The sequence below is a fragment of the Balaenoptera musculus genome, chromosome 19, assembly GCF_009873245.2.
Source record: "Balaenoptera musculus isolate JJ_BM4_2016_0621 chromosome 19, mBalMus1.pri.v3, whole genome shotgun sequence".
Lineage (NCBI taxonomy): Eukaryota > Metazoa > Chordata > Mammalia > Artiodactyla > Balaenopteridae > Balaenoptera > Balaenoptera musculus.
This window is the reverse complement of record NC_045803.1, coordinates 55859000-55879074: the sequence shown is the minus strand read 5'-3', so window position 1 is coordinate 55879074 and position 20075 is coordinate 55859000. Positions and strand designations below refer to the sequence as shown.

General features: G+C 58.4%; 2 protein-coding genes across 2 annotated transcripts in view; one reads left to right on the top strand and one right to left on the bottom strand.

Annotated features, from left to right (window-relative positions):
* SLC38A8 (solute carrier family 38 member 8) overlaps positions 1–4127 on the top strand; it is a 33959-nt gene extending 29832 nt beyond the window's left edge. The window contains exons 8-10 of the mRNA XM_036834130.1: positions 17–225; positions 1446–1497; positions 3867–4127. Coding sequence (XP_036690025.1) covers positions 17–225; positions 1446–1497; positions 3867–4014 — 409 coding nt within the window. The 3' untranslated portion in view covers positions 4015–4127. The remainder of the gene's footprint in view (positions 1–16; positions 226–1445; positions 1498–3866) is intronic.
* Positions 4128–9495: 5368 nt separating this feature from the next.
* NECAB2 (N-terminal EF-hand calcium binding protein 2) overlaps positions 9496–20075 on the bottom strand; it is a 43262-nt gene continuing 32682 nt past the window's right edge. The window contains 7 exon segments of the mRNA XM_036835202.1: positions 9496–9983; positions 10497–10588; positions 11043–11120; positions 13327–13439; positions 14030–14083; positions 17215–17294; positions 17505–17623. Of these exon segments, the coding sequence (XP_036691097.1) occupies positions 9955–9983; positions 10497–10588; positions 11043–11120; positions 13327–13439; positions 14030–14083; positions 17215–17294; positions 17505–17623 (565 nt within the window). The 3' untranslated portion in view covers positions 9496–9954.

The window sequence follows — 20075 nt, the reverse complement described above, 5'->3', positions numbered from 1 at the left end:
GGTGCATGGCCTCCAGGTCGGTGATGCAGGATTTCTGGAGGAGGGGCTGCTGCTGGGCGTGTGGGCCCCGGGCCCTGGCCGAGCCCTCGGGGCCATGGGTCCGGATGTCGCTGACCGTCCTGTGGGTCACCGTGACGCTCGCCATGGCCCTGTTCCTGCCCGACCTCAGCGAGATCATCGGCATCATCGGCGGCGTCAGCTCCTTCTTCATCTTCATCTTCCCGGGTGAGGGCCCTGTGTGTGGGGGGTGGGAGCCCGCGTTGGAGGGATGGCTCCCAGCAGTGTTTACTGGGCCAGGTGCGGGGCCGGGGCTTCGCACACCTTCCCTCATTTAACATCTCAATGGCCCTCGAAGGACGTACTTGGTGGGCGTGCTGTCATCAACCCAGCCTACAGATGGGAAGACCGAGGCCCTGAGGCCTCCTGGGTGGAATAGCTGGCGTGTGGCGGGGCTGAGTCAGCCTCACAGCCTTGTCCACTCTCCTGCTGCTGCCACTCACTGTAGGATTTTATTTAATGTTTTCAATTATATGAAACTCCTATGGTTCAAAGGTGCCCCACAAACATCTTCCTCCTTGTCCCCCAGTCTGGGAGGCAGACACAGTTTCCATGATGGATGGATTCCTAGGAAACCTTCCCAGTGTTAGTGAGTGATGAGGTGAAATTCCAGTCATATTGGCCTGAGGGTTATCCCAGCCTGGCAGACCCAGGGCGGCCAAGGCTAGGGGCTCCCGGAGACGGCGCGGCACTGCAGGGGCAGAAACCCCAGATCCTGCGGCCCGTGGCCCTGGGAAGCGCTCTCAGACATGAGTGGTGGGGTCCGAGCGCCTCACCACCTCCCTTAGCTTCCCCCCCACCGCCATCCACCATCTAGGGCGGATGGACTTAGTGATGCAGTGTCTTAAACACACAGTATGGGTTGGGTGTCCATGTCCTGGGTGGGGCCTTGTAGCTCTAGCCGTTTCCCGTGCTGGACAGGACGGGCCAGGATAGGCTTGGCAGCGGGGAGATCCACAGGATCTTTAGGCAGAGCTGTCTGGCTTCAAATCCCAGTAGCACGATTAAAAAAGAAAAAAAAAAAAAAATGACAAAGAAGAAAATAACAAAGGCAGCTGGCAGTTGTCAAAGGCGTCCCAGGGGTCAGGCCCCGAGTCTGGCCCTGACTCACTACCTCTCATCAGAGACGTGAGCGTGTGCTGTCGATGTCGCTGGAGAGGCCAAGGTGTTAGGGGGTGTCGAGCGGGGACCCCACAGTGGCGCCATGAGCCACCATTCGGTGCCCGCTCTCCAGGGGCAGGGTGAGCCTGCGGGGCCGCTTTGGGCAAAGGCCCTGCCGGCCTCTCGGGTCCCTGGGGACTGCTGGGTGTTGGCCGAGCCCTTGCGAGCTCGGGGCTGCTCTGGGTTCAATAATGAAGAGCTGGTGTGACCCCGTGTCTCCTCCGCAGGTCTGTGCCTCATTTGTGCCATCAGCGTGGAGCCCGTAGGACCCCGAGTTAAGTAAGTGTGTGCACGTGAGGGTGTCGACTCTAGCGTGTGTGGGGCTCGGCGGGAGGGGCGTGTGAAGGCTGCTCGCCCGCCGGGTCCTGCGTGTGAGGGAACTGCAGGCCAGGCCGGGAGGGGGGCCTTGTCCACACGGTGGGGGGGCAGCTGAGCCGGGGCTCCATCCCAGGCCAGCACACGGCGCCCTGCTCAGTCCGTGCACGGCCGCCCTTCTGCTCCGAGCGCTGTGGTCTCTGCTTGGAGCTTTATGCAGATTTGGGGTCTTCCCGGCGTCTGGAGGCCCGAGTCGTGCGTGCTTCCCCATCCTGCACTCAGACCCCGGGCAGGGTGGGTACAGGCTGGTCCTGTTGCCCCACAGATCCCTGAGTTCCGGAGGCCGTGGGCTCCCCCATGCACCAGGGCAACACGTTCTGTTAACAGGACAGCAGGTCCTGGTTGGATGACGCCTCAGTGCTGGGCCCCACGCTCAGCCCCTTTACCCCTTCCTCTCCCTGCGATGCTGGGATATTTCCATCCCAAAGACGAGGAGACAGAAACCAACCCACAGGCAGGTGGCGAGTAAGGGCAGAGCTGGGGCTCAACTCTGGCCAACTGGACATGGGGCCCCACGCTTACCCCCTTCCCTGCTCCACGTTGCTGGTTAGACAAGACAGTTTGGACCATCCCTTTTTTCAACAGAGTACCCTCTGCTGGGTCGGCCTCTGGTGTGACTTGGACCATGTACTCTGCCACTGAGGGGCCCAGTTGGACCCCACTGAGAAAGAGAGTGTGTGCATGGGTGATGGGCCAGAGCTCAGCCGGTGCCAGGGACCCGGGAGACTGTGCAGATCTTGGTCCCATTTCACAGATGTGAAAACTGAGGCCAAGACGGCTAGATAGGATACTGTAGTAGTTTTCTAGGGCTGCTCGTGGCTTAAATCAACAGAAATGTATTTTCTCCCAGTTCTGGAGGCCAGAAGTCCAAAATCATGGTGTCAGCAGGGCCACACTCCCTCTGCAAGCTCTTGGGGGGATTCCATTCTGTGCTATTTCCTGCTTCTGGCGGCTCCAGGTGGTCCTTGGCTTGTGGCCGCATCAGTCCCATCCCTGCCTCTGTCCTCACACAGCCTCTCCCTTATGTCTGTGTCTCAAGTCTCCCTCTGCTTCTCTCCTATGAGGACACCTGTCATTGGGCTTAGGGCCCACCCCCAATCCACGGTGATCTCATCTCCATATCGTTAACTTCCTCACATCCGCAAAGACCCTATTTCCAAATGAGGTCGTGTTCACAGCTTCCAGGTGGATGTGAATTTGGGGGACCACCATTCAGCCCAGTACAGTTGCTCTTATGTCACAGCAGCCGTGAACTTGGGGCCCACTTGCAGCCTCTCTTTCCCCTTCGTCCAGCCACATGGAGCCCAAGCTCGGTCTTCCCACAGCGGCAGGCCTGGCTGGGTTCCCTTCTGGGTTGAGAAGCATTTTTGTGGGCACCTCTAAAGCTGACTTGGGCTTAGCACCAGCCCCAGTTGCCTGGGGGCCCCCTACACGGTTCTTTCCTTGTAGCGCCCTTTCAAGTCTTGCTGCTTCTGTGTGGTGCCTCAGTCCAAGTTCACAGCAGTTGTTACTGATGGGCTTTCAAGGTATTTTTAATCCTAGCGCTGCTTTAGGGCTTTCTGATCCATCAAAGCTGCTCCCAGGAGCCGGCAGCCCCGTCACGTTCACCTCTCTCCCCCCTTTCAGGCAGGCGGGTGTTTATGGCACCGAGCTGCCGCTCTGCCACGCTGCGTAACTGGAGATGAACTTTCCATGACAACGGATCCTTGTGGCCTTTGTTAAGGGGCCAGAAATATCCCTATCATTTCGTGGGAATCTTATTATCGTGGCTCTTGCCTCACTGTCTGCAGCTTCTCTCCTGGTTACGTTATGAAGCCTGTGGACGTGGTCTCGTGGCCACCAATTCCAGCCACTTCTGTCCCCTCCTCCATGGCCCCCCAGCCGCTGTTCCCATCTGTGTGACCTAGGGCTTTCTTCTCCTTCCTCACTTTCGGGGGCTTCAACCCCCTAAAGAAAAGAAGCGGAAGAGAAGGGAGTTTGAAACTAGTGTCTCCCTTCCCCCGTTTCTTTGTCTTTGATAAAATATTGGGAAGGAACGAGGTTATGAAACAACAGATTGGGTGAGAGTTTGTTTTTTTTTTTTTCAATTGCATGGGTACTTTATTTCCCGTTGTCTCAGAAACCCATCCCTACGGGTAAGGGAGGGTAACCTGAATTTTTTCCAAATTGGTGACTCTACTAGGCTTCACATCATAAGTTTTCTATGTGTGTTTGGCTCGTCTGTGCAACTCTCCAGAAAAGCGCGTGTTGACGTGAGTTTGTTGACTTGGCAGGTGCTTCCTGGAGGCCTGGGGGGTGGTCTCCGTGCTCGTCGGCACCTTCATCTTCGGGCAGAGCACGGTGGCGGCTGTCATGGAGCTGCTCCGAGCGGGACGGGGTCTCCACGGCTGCCCTGGTCCGCCTGCCTGCACCCAGCCGTGAGACCGATGTTATTTCATCATAAAGATGCTGGAGAAACTGATACGTTCTGCCTTCCCAGGCTGCTCATTTGGGCTTCTGCTGGTTCCCAGGGTTTCCGGTGCGGTGGTGAGGAGTTTCTTAGTGTCCTGGGGCTGCCCTGCAAATGACCACAGACTGGGGGCTTCTGGCAACAGCAGTGCACTCTCTCTCAGTCTGGAGGCTAGAAGTGTGAGATCGAGGTGTGTGCTGGGCTGGCACGTTCCCTCTGCAGGCTGTAGGGGGAGGGTCCCTCCTGCCTCTTCCAGCTTCTGAAGGTTGCTGGCCATCCTTGGTTCTCCTTGGCTCGTGGCTGCCTGCCTCCAATTTCTGCCGCCTCCCTCACGTGGCCGTCTTCCCTGTGTATCTGTCTGAATTTCCCTCTTATAGGGCTCACCCTAATTCAGCATGACTTCATCTTAATTACTTAATTGGGATCTGCAAAGATCCTATTTCCAAATAAGGTCACAGTCACAGTTTCCAGAGGTTAGGGCTTAAACTGTGTCCCCCAGAAAAATAAGTTAAACCCATAACTGGGAGGTAGGTGCTGAGGCCCAGAGAGCCCTGCTTTGGGGTGCTGGGATCAAAGACACGAGGCAAGGGCATTGCTCGGTGGGTGAGAGCCCAGAGGGCATTTGGGGCGGCATCCGTTGGGGATGGCAGTGCCACGGCACGGGGGAATGCCCAAGGAGATGCGTGCCCAGAGCTGGCCACACAGCCTGTGCTTGGCCTCTCTCCAGTGGGGGGGGAACCCGAGGAGAGCCCCCGCCCCTTCCACTGGCTGGACCTGAAGAGCCCGGAGGACAAGTGCGCTGTTTGCTCCACGGTTCCCTCCCTGATCCCGGGGTGAGGAGCCACGCCTGCGGCTGAGGGGGCAGGGCTCTGCCCACGGCCGGGGAGGAGAGGAGGACGGGGCCAGGAGCTCCCGCGTCGCCGTGCTCCCCGGCACTGACCCTGCCCGGGGCCCGGCAACCCCTGGATGGATGTTGCTGGATTCAGCCCGCTCTTCCTCCGCCCTGGGACACCTGCCAGAAGCCAGCAGTGCCAGAGCCCGCATGGGCTGACGTCCTTTAGACACCTCCCTCCAGGTAGGCAGCAGCTGGGCCTTGTTTGTTATCTCGTGTCACATGTGTGTGAGGCTGGTGGTGATAGGACCGTTTTAGAGTTTGGTTTTTTCCATTTATCCACCTGTATTAATTTTGTTTTTTTGAGATGCAATTCACATATCACGTAGTCCACCCTTCTAAAGTGTACAATTCGGTGAGCATTAGATGTACAGAGGGATGCAGCCGTCACCAATATCCAATTCCCGTACACGTTTATCCACCCCCAAAGGAACCCAGGACCCGTTAGCCTTGACTCCCTCTTCCTCCCTCTCTCCAGTTCCCCGTAACCATGGATCCACTTTCTGTCTCTAGGGATTTGCCCATTCTGGACATTCCACATGAATGGACGCATACAATACGTGGCCTTTTGTGTCTGGTTCCTTTGACTTAGCGTAATGTTTTCAAACTCGCCCATTTTCCAGGTGAGGCAACTGAGGCTTGGGAAACTCAAGGCCGCCTGTCCCGTGAGGTGCAGAGTTGGGTTGGGACTGATTTTGGGTTAAATTCCATCGTCCATTTTCTTTCCACTCCTAGGAGTGGCCAAGGGGGGTGGGAACTAGTTGACCCAGGGGGCGGGGATGGGGCCCCTGCCCCCCAGTGCCCTGGCTGTTGGCGGAGACTCTGACCCTGTGAGGGGGACACAGGACCCTTCTCCAAGTGCTCTCTGACCAGCCCCACCACGACCTGCCACACCCTGCAGTGGCCACAGCGTCCTCCTGGACAAGGGCCTCAGAACCGGCACATGTGCTGGGAGAATTGATTTCCTGGGGCATTTATCACCCCCGAGCTGGCAGCGGGTTTGGATGGTCAGAGACTTTATCATTCACACCCTGTGTGCCTGGCACTGTGCTGCTGCCCAGGAAGGCTGGGCTGTGATAGGACCCTTCATGGAGGGTCCTAGGTGAGAACAAAGCATGGCCGGTAGGGGTCGTGCCAAAAAGAGAGGCAGTGTATGAAGTGGCTTTGGAGTTGGACTACTGGTTGTGAATAGTCTCTGCCATTTGCTTTCTCAAGATTTGGAAAGTTCATGAACCTCCTCTAAGAATCTCTCCACCAGCAAAACAGAGCAGCCTTATTGTGTATGAGGCAATGTGGGCTTACTGTGTGAGAACTAAAGGTGATCATGTACCCACAGCAGCTGGTGGGGGACCCAAGCAATGGTAGTTTTATTTCCAGAAAAGCTAGATTGAGAGTATTAGGAGGTGAACACTGAGCTTCCTGGCAGCTAAGGGAAAAAGGGAAGTATGAGGACCGTAGGGCTTATGCCAAAGCAGGAAAGCACATCAGGGAGGTGGTGGCCTGGCACTAATGCTAAGAAGAGATGAGGGTGGGGCTCTTGCAGGGGTGACAGGTATCACCCCTGGGTACGATCGTTTCCATCTCTCTGACAGGTAGAGGGGCTTCTCATAGGACTGAGCCTCAGATCAGCCATGATCACGCAAGGATGTGATGCAAAGAAATGCAGGCAGGTATGATCATCTCCTGGACTGACCTGCTCCAGCACCGAGCGCCTCCCCCTGGTTTGGGATAGCAGCTGGAGGACAGAGGGGCTCAAGTGGCGTGCTTGAGATCAGGGTGGTAGCGCAGGGCTCTGAGCATAGGCTCTGGGTCTGGAACATCTGAGCTGACTCCGCCTGCCATGTACCGGCTCTGTCACCTTGGCCAGGCCCCGTCCCTGCTCTTAACAGCCCTTGTCCTCAGGCTGCTGACCCAGGAAAAACCTCCGTGAGCCTCGGCGTCCCTCCTCGGACCTGGGTCAGCATCTCCTCCTTTCCTTCTTCCTCCGGCCCTTGGTTCCCATCCTCTTTGTTCTCTAAAACGAAACTGAGGGCAGCCCCTCCCTCCCAGCATAGCCATGGGGATGAGCTGAGACAGACCCCCAGAGCCTGGCCTGTCACAGGACCCCGGTCAGTGGTGACATGTGTGCTTGAGTGCAGAGACCCTCCTGTCTCCAGTGACAGCTGTGAACGTGGCCCAGTAACGTTCTGCAGTCGAGGTGACTCGTTCTCCTGCTCTGAGCAGCATGGGCTACAGGGGGTCCGAGTGTCCTGGGGAAGTGCCCTTCCAGTGGCTCTAGGTGCCCCCAGGGGACGCACAGGGACAGCAGCCCCGCACCTGAGGGGTTACCTGTGTCGCACACAGGATGGCGGCCACATGCCTCCCGTGGAAGGCTTGCGTTTTGAACGGGACACGGTAAGGAACACAGATGCTGAACATCTGTTTGAGCAGGTGAGTTGTGATTTTTTTTAAAATGAGATTCATGTAACATAAAATTAACCGTTTTGAAGTGTACGCTGCAGGGGCTTTGGGTACCTCCACGGTGTCATACACCCACCTCCTCCATCGCTTCCCACACGCCTTCCTCAGCAGTAAGTCCCCCAGCAACCTCTACTCTACTTTCCATTGCTATAGATTTAACTCTTCCAGACGTGTCGTAGGAATGCGATCGTACAAATGTGGCCTTCTGTGACCGGCTTCTTTCGCTCAGCATAGGGTTTGTAAGGGTCGCCCAGGCTGTGGCCTGGGTCAGGACTTCATTCCTTTTTTATGGCTGAATCATGGTCCACTGCATGGATAGCCCTGGGTTTGTCCATTCGTCCGCTGATGGGCATTTGTGATGTTTCTACCTTCTGGCTCGTGTGAATAAGCTGCTGTGAACATATGGGCACAAGTGCTTGCTTGCTTAAATGCCTCAATTCTTTTGGGCCTAGTATACACCCAGGAGGGGAATTTCTCGGTCATGTGGTAATTCCATCTTTAACTGTTGGGGGAACCTGACTCAGATCTGACCGTATTAACCTGGAGCCGTTCCTCTGCACCTGTCTCCGCTGTGTGCGAGGTGGTTAGAGCACAGGATTGGGGGCAGACAGCTGCTCTGGGTTTGGATGAAGCAGTGCCACTTGGCTGTGTGACCTCTGGTGAGCTGCTTGCCTTTCTGTGTCTCGGTTTCCCTACCTGCGGATCCCAGGATGACACAGGAAGCAGCGACGGCGCCTGCCAAGTGCCTGGCACTGGAGTGTAAAGTAAGTGGAGGCTCTTATCCCCTTTAGGGTTGATGGTTGTTCTCTTCAGAGCCTGTTCCACCCACTCAGAATCTGAGGAGGCGCTAAGTGCTTGTGGGTGCAGTCAGCTCCGAGCCTACAGGAGGGGAGAGCTGGGGCAGAGGGTGACGGGCCCAGAGTGCAGGCTTCCTCAGTTGCGCCTCCAAGAGCCTCCACCCCGAGAATATTATTTTTAAAACAGCTGAGCTGCTTGGAACGGTAGCGGCGTCAGGGTGGGGTGAGGTGGCGCTGCCAGCAGGACCTCCTGCAGTGGCCTTGTCGTGAGGCAGGCAGTTCCTAATCTTCAAAGGAGGGGTCTTCTCCCCACTTCACAGATGAGAAAACAGAGGCTGTGAGAGGCTGAGTGCAAGGACGCTCAGATGTTCGGCTGGGATGTGAATGTGCATTTTATGCTTCCAGCAAGCCCCCATGGTTTCACTGGGCACCACGGCCCAGTTCCAGGCCCTTTCTCTCTCTCCTCCTTCCCCAGCCCTCAGCGGCCCCTGGCAGCTGCATCCCTACCTACCTGCCCTCCTTTCCATCCTGCTTTAGGAAAGGGAGGCATGTCTCTCTCCTTGTCCCTTGAGACTTTTGTGTATTATGTCTCTCCTGCACCACGGCCAGGGAAATAGGGAGTTACAGAGGTTCCAGCATCGGACTTGAAATAATAACCTTTAAGTCTAGGGTCTTCTGTCTTGTTGGAACAGCACCTTTATGGGTGTGCAGTCAAGGATTGAGTGTGTCCAGGGAGGTCTGGCTTTTGCCCTCAGCTCTTACGAGGTGATGACCTCTAGGACCTTGGAACGTCCTGACACGTGTATCTTTGTTTACCTGGGGCTACTTGGGAGCAGCTTGACCTCCACAGGGGCTGGAGGCTAAGGTCAGCCAGAGCCGACCCCCAGTGCAAACTCTGAAGGTGAGCTTCCCTGGTTGGCAGCTCTGGGAGAACCAGGTGCTGTCTGCACATGTCACTGGGAAGGGACACCCCTGAGCTTGGTCTCTCCGGGACCCTCCGCCATGGTGAGTTCAGTCTGTATGCTTTTGCTGCCAGAATCCGTAACCACGAGTAGAACGGCTCGGCTGAGTTCTGAGAGTCCTTGTAGTGAATTACCGAGCCGAGGGTGGTCTTGGGGACCACCGAACTGTGCAACAGGCATGAACTTGTTTGTCAAGATAGATACATACCTCGGTCATCACTTCCATTTGACAGATAAGAAAGCTGAGGCGACTGGGCTCAGGTTTCAGGGGCCCCGAGCATCCTGACAGCTTCGCTCGCCAGCTGTCATCAACTAGAAAACACACACGCAGCCGTCCCCAACGCTAGTTTATTTGGTGCCTGTCCCGGGCGGCTGTTTGCCTCGCAGGGCACTGGCTACATGGGGTCTACTGCCGCCTGCGGGCTCGGCCCGGGCCTGGGGGGCACTACAGGGTCCCGGCTCCTACCAGGTGGAGGAGTGGCAACCAGGAGGCGAGAGCAGGGAGAGGCGGTGAGGGGCAGCCCGGCCGAGGACGTGGGGACTGGTCAGGTGGGCGCAGGGGCCGCTCCCCGTCACCGCCGCCCTCTGGCTTCCGCAGGGCCCAGCAGCTCAGATGCTGCTCTGTCAACAAGCGGGGGGCAGGGGTTCTCCTTCACCTCAAACAGCAGGAAAAGACCTCCTTATTTGGAAGTATATTGAAAAGACAGCTCGCGCGTATACCACAGTTTTTAGAAAAGAGTGGACGTCCTTCATCAGCGGGAGCAGGGCAGCGGGCTCAGCCGCGGGGCCTCGGGCAGGGGGTCAGTCGCGGCCCCGGGTGCACCAGGCAGCTGGAGGGGAGGAGGGGAGACGCGTCAGGGGGAGGAGGCTGCAGCGGGCCCCCTCTCCCCTCAGGGCCTGCAGGCTGGCGCTCCTCCTGCCGGTGCCAACTCTGTGCCAGGGGCCGGGCCCTACGAAGGGTGCAGAGGTGCTTGTCCTGGGGGCAGAGCACGGGCCCAGGGAGGGAATGACAGTCTGGCTGGGAACGTGGGCGAGGGGGGGGGGTCCTGCAGCGAGGCCTGCCCTGGCCTGGGGGTGCTTTCTGGGCCCCTGGCACAGGCCTGCCCCATGCTGGGCTCAGGGCCCCGGCCTTTGGGCTCGGCTGAGGCCCGGCCTCCCTGCCTCTAGAACCCTGTCTTGTCTAGGACCCCCTCTGCTGGAGCACTCGCTGGTGGACTGCAGTTCCTGGCAGCTAAGGGAACAGAAGAGAGTCTGTGAGGTTTGGGCCTCAGCTCAGCCGTTTCTGCCTGGCCCGTGGCGTCCCTGCTCCCTCGGTAGCTGGTCCAGGCCCTCCTCCCCGGTACCTGGCACGGAGATCCGGGAGAGAGCCTCGGGCTGGCTCAGCGTGTCCACCTTGACGTGCCGGAACGCCTTGCACACGGGGCTCTGCAGGTGCCTGCAACCCAGGGGGACGCCCGTGAGCTCTCGGGGCCTGGGGGCCACACACCAGTCAGCCGAGCTCGGGGCTCAGAGCCCTTGTGGGAAGGTAGGGCCGGGGCCCCCGGGTGCTGGGGGCACAGCCTGGCTCTTGCCTCCCCATGAGCAACCTTCAATGAGAGAACTTTCTCTCTGGATTGTTATCCTTGGGCAGCAGTTTTGAAACAGGAGCAACCCTGGCCTCTGCTCCCAGGGCCCAGCCGAGCACGTTGAGGGGGTCAAGCTCCAGCCTGAGAAACACCGCCTCCAACTGGATTGAGGCCCGGCCTTCTGAGTGGTGGATGGCGCTGGAACCCCGACTCATCACCCAAGGAAGGGCCTGGAAAGGGGGCCGGGGCAGGCCCCCTCCCCCATCCCACCACCTCACCCCCGGCCGAGGGCTGAAACTAGAGAACGTGCGTGGCCAGGCCTACATCTTCCACTCCTCCTCCGTCTCCCAGAACTCGTAGACCACGAAGGTGACGCCGTCCGCCAGCCTCACGGCAGCGATGCTGCGAGAGGAGAGGAGAGACCGGACTCAGTGGATGCACCGGGCGGCCCGCCTGCCTGCTCCCCGCTGGGGTGCGCACACAGCCCACAACCGAGCCCAGGCAGAAGCTGCAGCAGCCGGGGGTGGTGACAGGCCCGGAAGCCAGCCTGTCACCACCCCGAGGCTGCTCTCAGCAACACACTCCCTTTCTGATCAGGACCCCCGAACCCTCCAGGACCAGCCCCCTAGTCTGATCAGCTGAGTGCCCCTCTCTACCCTCGAGAGCAAGGCCTGGCCCCGTACAGTGGCCAGCATGGCTGTTGAATGAATGACAGTGAAACGTCTTTTTGAAAAAGGCTTTCTAGTCATTGAAAAACCTACCTTTAAAAGCATCTTCCACCTGCCACGCTGTCCTTCATAATCATCCTTTCATTTAATCCTTAAACGTAGGCGAGGCAGACGTGGCCCAAGCCCCTGAGCGAGCAGCAAGGCACTCACCCCATTGCAGATAGGACTGAGAGACCCAGGCTGGGGGGCTGGAGCAAGCGGGGGGCGCCTCTAAGAATGTGGCCGACCCCGGGAGAGGGAGGCCCTGCCTCCCAGGTCACGCTACCACCCCATCTGGCCTCTCGGCCACCCTCCCGGTTCCTTCTCCTTTTCCCACACGCTCGGTAGCACAGAACCCCAAGCATCCCCGAGAGAGGAGAATCCTGGCCCGCTAGCATCTCCTGCATAATTTACAGGCAATTCCAGGGTGGGGCTGCAGGGAGGACGCCCTTCCAGCCCCGGGCCCCCTTCTTCCACGCCTTCTCCCATGATGAGCACACAGCTCCCGGGGCTCCGGGTGACACCTGCATGCCCCCCACTCCCCGCGTCTCCCCACTTGTACATCGGCACCTCGAGTGGCACCTGGAATTTAACATGGCCCAGAAGGCCCGTGCGACTCCCCGCACCCACGCGCCTGACCTGCCGCGGCTTCTCCGGCTCAGCCTGTGGCCCCGTCCTCCATCAAGTTCCTGAAGCTGAAGAATCTCAGACTCCGCCTTGCCTCCTCTTTCTACAGCCCCCCCCCACCCCATCCTGGCCATGGTCAAGTCCAGTCCGCCCCCCTCCAAACCAGATCCCAGCTCTGCCCACATCGTGCCAAGGCCAGTGCCCTCTCCGCGTGACCGCAGGGCCTCTCCCTGGCTGCCAGCTGCACGCCTGTTGCCACCCCTCCTTACACAAGGGAGGCAAGACCGAGTCTCCCTCCTGCCTAAGCATCTCTCCCCCGTGGTCCCTGGTCCCCGGAACGAGCAGGGCCTGCCTGCCTCCCTGGCCATCTGACCCACCCACCCCTGGGTCACTCTGTCGAGCCACACCGGCTGCTTGCTTTTTCGCAAGCACGGCTCCCTCACTGCCACGCCAGGTCTGGGCAGCAGCCTGGGCCGGGCCTCAGAGTCTGCGGGTGGCGCTGCTCATCACTCAGCCTCGGCACACATGCAGCCCCTCCCCAAAGCCCCCCGTTCGCTGGCCTGCACGGCGCCCCCTGCCAACCAGAACCATCTTTTGTCACCTGCCCTCTCCCACCACCCAGGATTAACGTGCAGCAAGAGCAGCCGCCTGAGTCACGCCGTACCCCCAAGGCCTGGCGCACCTGCTTCACCGGGAAGCTGGTGGAGGCACACGTGCTCTTGAGGTAGGAGAAAAGCAACCGGGGAGGGAGAGACTCGAGGCAGGGAACAGGCACGGAGCCTACAGCTACTGTCCGCCGGGCACCGACGGGTGGGCCACAGACGGGAGACAGAGCCCGGCAGCTTGTGGGACCAACAGCCCTCTGGGACCACCCCCGGCAAGGATGCAGGCCTTGGCAGTGGGGACCAGAGGGTGAGGCCCTGAGGGGCAGCAACCGTGGCAGCTAATGCTGAGTGGGCGCTGGGTGCCAGGCACTGGCCTGTGCCCTCCACGGTCATTATTCCACTGACGCCTCCAACCCCACCAGGGAGCGGGTCCGGTCAGTGGTCCCACTTTACAGATGAGTAAGCTGAGGTCCGCGAGAAGAAGTCACTTGGCACGTTTGCGCAGCAAGGAAGAGCCCGAGCTAGGGGACCTGAACCCAGCTCTTGGAACCACCCCGTTAGGGGGCTTCCCTGGGGTCCGGTGTGTTCTCAGGGGTGAGGCCGGTCCTGCCCTGTGCCTCAACCCCAGGCAGAGCTCCCGGCCACCACCCCGCCCCGCAGCTTACTCACTGGAAGCAGTTCCTGGCTCCGGCGGTGCCCCTCAGGTACTGACGCAGGGAGTCCAGGAACTCGGCCAGCTGCTCAGGGCACACGGCCATCTCCTGCCGGACCAGCTGCAGATGCTGCGGGGCCACAGGACCAGTGAGCCACCCTGCGGGCCCCCTGGCAGCCCGCTCCCCCATGGCAGCCCACTCCCCCCTGGCAGCCCGGGACCCCGCCCAGCCCAGGAGCCCGCCTCCCCAGGACAGGACAATTTCTTCAGAATAAAACCGACCCACTCCCCCCACCCCACACACACTTTTCATTCTTACACGTGGAAACTGGCGAAAAATGAGCTAAACTTAAGAAGCCAAATGCGGGAAGTAGTCCCACAAGTGCTGAAAAAACAGGGACGTTTAAAGAGGCTCTAGAGAGACTGGGAGCTGCCTGCAAGGCTTCGGGTCCAGGACACAACAAAATGAGTGACCAGCAAAATTGTCTCTGATTGAATCAGCATTGTGACGTCACTGTCCTGCTGATGATGTTGCTCCAGGCCCAACTGATCACAGCCCTGGAGCCTCTAAGAACGCTCCTGGGAGGGGAGGGTGGCCAAGTGCTGGGGCTGCATCTCCCCTTGTGGTGGCCCCAGGGTGGAGGTGTCAGGGACACCGAGCCACCTGCATGTTGAGGCCTGGCTCAGGCAGGGATGGGGCCGCAGGAGAGGGGTCCTCACCATGTTGGTGCCTTCTTCATCCGAGAGATGCTGCTGGAGGTCAAACCAAAGGGTCTGCAACAACAAAGCACGAAGAGATGCCGGAGACAGAGGCCACCTCTGTTAGGGAGGCTTCCAGGACCACCACAGTGACACCCAAGCACCCAGGGCCACCGAAGAGCTCCAGCCCCTCCACCCCACGATTCCAGAGGCTCTGGAGTCCCTGAGCGGGTGGGAGCTCCCAGGGCCAGAGCTCAGCCCACCCTCCAGGCAAGGTGCTGGCTCAGAGAGGAGCCGGGAAGCCAGGCTGGAAGACCAACCACAGGCAGTGGCACAGATCCCTTCTGGCCGTGGCATCTAGGGGGCGCTGGAGCCACAGAGGCCAAGCACGCCAAGTGCAGAGAACACGAAGGCGGCTCCACCGTGCTGAACCCAGGACGCTGGGGTTTCGTCACAACTTCCGCCGACAGCCTTGCTGGCAACAGGTTCCCCGACAACTTACACGTCGCCCCCAGTCACAGCCCCTGGCGCCTCATGAATGTAACGGTCTAAATGAGGTAGTCTGTGCTCGCTGGCCTTCCACCGACCCTGGGGGCTAAACCCTCTATACCAAATCTTATGTAACTTTCCAGACTCCCCGAGGTCGCGGCTGCCCTACTGTGAGCTCTAGGAAAGCGGGAAGCCCGTGCACTCTGCTCCTGACCCCGTGCTTGTGTCTGTAATGGTGCCCAGCACCACGATTTCAGAGCAGAGAACCCAGAGGCCACAGAAGCTGGTCCAGGGTCAGAGTCTGAGTTTGAGGCCAGGCCTCTCTCCTCCTGATGCACGGAATCATGATCCTTCTTCCTTTAACTTGGGCACCCCAATAAAGGCCACCTCTGTGCCCATCCCTGTCCAGCCTCCACGAGGACAGCCCGTGTCCCTGGCGCAATCCCGCACCCAGGTCTTTCTTCTCTACACAAGCACGTGAGTGAGGCGCATCAGCTGGCTGTTAAGGAAAACAGAGAGAGCGGCCGATGTGCAGGGCCATGACCCATGCAGTCACCACCTGGACATTCTTAATAATGTTGGAACAAGGGGCCCCATAAATTACACAGCCGGTCCCAGAGAGGGTACTGACTTTCCGGGGACATAGGGTGTGGATGTAGGCGTTTGTAGGTGGCCAAGGTCTGCCTGGCAGGGCAAGTCTCTTTCCATGGTTTTAAAACCATATAGGTGGGCTCCTGGAGAGCAGGGGCTGCAACTGGTTCCCTAGGTTTCTCCTGGCCAGCTGGGCCCCGCGGCGGTGAGGATGGGGATGAGATAAAGATGACGGGAGGGTGGGGGAAGGGCGGCGGCACCCACGTCTGCGCCCCCCGCCCCGTCTCCCTGCCTCGCCGTCCCAGCGTTCCAGGAGCCCAGGCACAGCTAGGAGCGCTCAGGTTGGCCCTTGGAGGGCGGGGCCCACAGCAGGTCCCGGATTGGCCCCTGCTCGCAGCTCGGACCAATCAGAGGCCGGGAAGAGGGCCCCGCCCCGTCTCCAGGACGCCCAGGTGCTCCTTGGTTTCCAGCCAGCCGGTTGTTAAGGCGACTGGGGCGCTAAAAATAAGCTTCAAAGAGCCTCCCCCTGGGGGCGCCCGCAGAGTTGTTATGACAACCGGGCCTCAGGGTCCCCGCCGAGCCTTTCCCACCGCTCCCACCCAGCAGCCGGCTTTAGCTTAGTGGCGGGGTGGCGGGGTGGCGGGGTGGGGGGGGGAAGGAGATCCCACCCCTCGGCCTCAGACCTGCAGGTGGGATGGCCGCCTCCTCCCTCGGACTCCCCTGCAAGTCTCGGCCTCACCTCCTCCTGGGGAGCCCCACCCACTGCCCTCACGAATCCCTCAAGAACTAACCCACGAACCCATCAAAGCACTATTTTTCTTTTGCCCTTTTGCAAAAGATATAAAAAAATTCAAAGAAGTAGGAAAAACGTAAACTTGCCACTGCAACCCTACAGCCTGGAGATGCCTGCTATCTTGGTTTATGTTGATATACAGGTATGGTATGTGTATAGGTTCTGGCATCAGAATGTCTAATAATAACTGCTAAATAACATTGTTAATATTAAATGCTAACTATGCAGCAGGCTCTGTGCTAAGCCATTAAGACATCATTTTGTTTAATCCTCACAATGACCCTGTGAGAGGTGCCATTCTGATTATTTTCTCTGTGGTTAGAGGAGGACTCTGAGGCTCAGAGAGGGTAAGTCACTGGCCCAAGGTCACACAGCTGTTAAGTGTTATAGCCAGGATTCAAATACAGGCAGTCTGATACTGGAGCCTGTTGGTAAACCTTAAGGCAAATTATTTTCTTTCTTCCAACGAATGGTCATCGTTATGGGCTGAATTGTGTTCCCCCAAAATTCATATGTTGAAGTCCCAATCCCCCGTACCGCAAAACGTGACTATATTTGGAGACAGGACCTTTGAATAGGTGATTAAGTTAGAATAAGGTCACATGGGTGGGCTCTAATCCAATATGACTGGTGTCCTTATAAGAAGAGATCAGGACACAGACACACACAGACACAGGGAGAAGACGGCCGTCTACACGCCAACGAGAGGCCTCAGAAGAAACCAGCCCCGCCAACATCCTGATTTCAGATTTCTAGCCTTGATCTGTGAGAGAATAAATGCCTGGGTTTAAAGCCCCGGTTCTGGCAGCCCTGCAAAGCTAACACAATCGTATCCTGAGTGCCTACCGAGCCATAAAATGTTCTCCGAAAACACGATTCCGCAAAGGCTGTGCCACTTTCCGTCACTTGTGGATGTGCCACGTCACATTTAAAAGACTTCACGCTGCCGGTCATTCTAATCTCTCCTGGGACGTCACCATCCCTCACCCACCACGTTGCTGGGTCTAGGCTACCACCTGCCCAGACCACCCCGCCGCCTTAACGCCTCCTTGAAGCTCTGTCCCCTTGCTGCCCGTGACCCTGCCGACTACTTCCTGCTCCTTGAGATGCCCCTCCTGGCTGCCCGCCCACCCTCCACAGCTGCTCCTCTCCTCCGGTCCTATACAGTGGACATGTTCCCGGCATCTACCCTTAGTCCGCACTCCACCTGGGGAATGTCCTTTACAAGGCTTCCTGACTTCTGTCTCGAGCTCGGGCCTCACTCTGCACTCCCTGGGGGCTGGGAGGGCGGAGAGTGGATGCAGGGACAGAGGCGAGGGCTCAGTGGGCTCACCTTGCTCTCCAGCCGTCCTATCAGCCCCGCCAACCTGCTGATCTGGGCTTCCAGGCCCTCCTCCTTGGAGTCTGAGGTGACTGGGAAAGAGGAACAGAGATGCTGATGGGGGGGCAGGGCCAGGCCTAAGGTGGAGGGGAGCTCCCGGCCCTGCCCCGGGGCTGAGACCTGCCCCCAGCCCTCCCAGGCTCGGTCCCCATGGGAGGCCCAGGCCCCATGTGGACCACTCTCAGAATTCCCCCCAGGACCCCCCAGCCAGTGCCCCCCACTCTGGGCCACTGCTCTCTCACCAAGTGGGAAGCTCTTCCCTTGCTCCACGGCCGTGAGCTTGTGGTTGTGGGCATAGAGGGGAGTGGAGCTCCCAGACCAGGTCTCCACCACGCTGTGGCTGGGTTTGCTGTGGTTCTGTCTGCAGAGGAGTGGGGAAACACACACTGTGAGGGGGGCTGCAGGGCCCTGTCCGCTTGTGGCAGCTTCGACAAACATTAAGCACCAACTGGGGGCTGAAACGTGCACAAAACTCACTCCGTGGAGCCCCGTCCCTGTGAAGCGAACATCGTGGCCTTTGTTTTACAGAGGGGGACACCAGGCCCACAGGCCAAGGCCACGCTGCAGGCGGGGCCGGGTTGGGATCTGAACTCAGATCCTTTCCAGGAACCCAGACCCTGTTCCCGGGAGGTTTAGTTCCAGGGCCGGGCGAGGCTGAGCCAGGCCCCCAGCCTCCCCACAGCCCACGGCTGCCCCTACCCCCCCGGCCCTGCTAGGAGCCGATTCAGTGTTCACTGCCCTCTGGGGTGGGGGCCTGGGTTGGCTAACAAGCCCCCTGTCCAAAAAAGGAAGCCCTAAGACACAGTCAAGAGCAGGCATCTAACAGGACAAAGATCCGTGATCCCGACCTCAGCCTGGGCCCATCCCGTCATGACACCACCCGCCACGCACACTACTGATGTGCACACACACGCACAGCCCCCAGCATCCCTGACACGCACACACAGCCCACCAAACACTGTGCCTGGCACGTAGTAGCGACTCAACAAATGCCCAAACGCCCATGTGCAAAGATGCTGGAAAACTCACCACAGACATAAAAATACACCCAGACGCACATATTCCCCCCCGCCCCCCCCACACACTCCTGTGTGCACGGCCGACATGCCTGGTCCCCAGGGCTGCCTTGGTAATGTTCTGGAATTTGCCTCCTGTGAGCCTGAAAGCCCAGCAGCCTCTCCCTGTGCAGAGGGGCCACCCCCAAGGGAGGAGAAAGGCTGGCAGAGTCCTTGAGGTGTCAATCGTGGCGCCTCAACAGACTCAGACCATGAGTGGGAACAGTGGGAGTCCCCCAAGGGCGGCAGGGTCTGAACCAGTGGCTCGTGCCTGGGTCACGACGTCCCCAGGCCTGGGAAAGAGGACGCTCAGGGGATCTGCAGCTGAGAGCCGAAACAGCTGAGATTTGGGCGGTTTGAGGTGGCAGTGCCTGTGAAGGAGATGTGTCTCCCCATCGCGACGTGCCACCCCTGCCAACAACATCCCAAAGTAAGCTTCCAAAAAGGGGGCAGGCAGGTGTAACGGCTGACACGTGACAGAACTGGCAAAGTGCAGGAAATCGGCTCTGAAAATCATGCAGCGGTCTTATCTGTTCTGCAGCAGGATAGAAACCGCAGGTTTTAAAATCAAGATAGTGATAAAAAAATTTAAAAAAAATGAAGAAAATTTACGTGACAACTTCCAGAGCTGAGGCTGTTAACCTTGGGAACCCTCAGAATCACAAGACTGATCAGCTATGCAGAGTCCTGGGCTCAGCTCCCAGCGACCCTAATCCAGCGGGCACGGCCGGAGCCCAGGAATCTGCATTGTGCATATCCTAGGTGACCGGGCTGCAGGTGCTCAGAGCAAAGGCATTTTGCGAACAGCATCACTGAGCAGCCTTTGCAATCATATCTGACTGGGACAAGCCCCCCACCAACCAAAAAAACACATACAAACCCCCATGCCCAGCAACCAACATCCTGCTGTGCCGGGTCTCTGCCTGGGAAACCGCGGCAGAGACTCAAGGCTCAGTAAAGCTTGGGCATCCGGCAGCTGCCCCCGCCTGTTTCTATTTCTTTATTTCCCCTTTGCCCCGGGCACATCAGCTCTTCAGGGAAGAACAGGCACAGAGGAGTTGGCCGGAACTTGGGACAGCAAATGGGAGGGCTCGTGGCCCCCAGGGGCTGGCCCTGCCGAGCCGGAAGGAGACTGCTACTCTCCGGACCCCCATCTCACCGCCCCAACAGTGACCCCTGCAAAGAGGGGGGACCCCAGGTACTTTTCCACGGCTTCAAGGACCCACAAACAAGGCCTTAAATAACACTAACATTGGGAGAAAACCACTCTATTTCACTGCTCTTTCAATCTTTCTGAAGTCATGCTTTGATGCTCCTTTGTTTCCAACGCCCATCTATGATCTCACAGCCTCTCTTTTTGAACAAAGAGGCAGCAGCCCTCAGGGTCCAAGCTGACTGCAGGCACCAACAGCGCTTATTTTTACAATTTCTTCACTCACAGCATGTGATAACTTGTTTTCAAATGATGGTAATAGCCACCAGAGTTTCTTAAATTTATTCCCAGGTTTTAAAAAATGAGTCAAACAATAGAATAGTTTTAGCTAAACAATAATGTGAGCAATATGGAAATGTGGCCAAATTGATCAGAGTCTAGGAACTAGTCATAACTCTGTGAGGAGGTAGGTGTATAATCGTCCCCACTTAAAGAGCTGGGGAAGTGGAGGCACAGAGAGGAGCAGCGGCTTGCCCAAGGTCACCCAGCCCCCAAGCACACGAACGTCCCCACCAAGCAGCAGGTCAGCACACACACGGCCCACC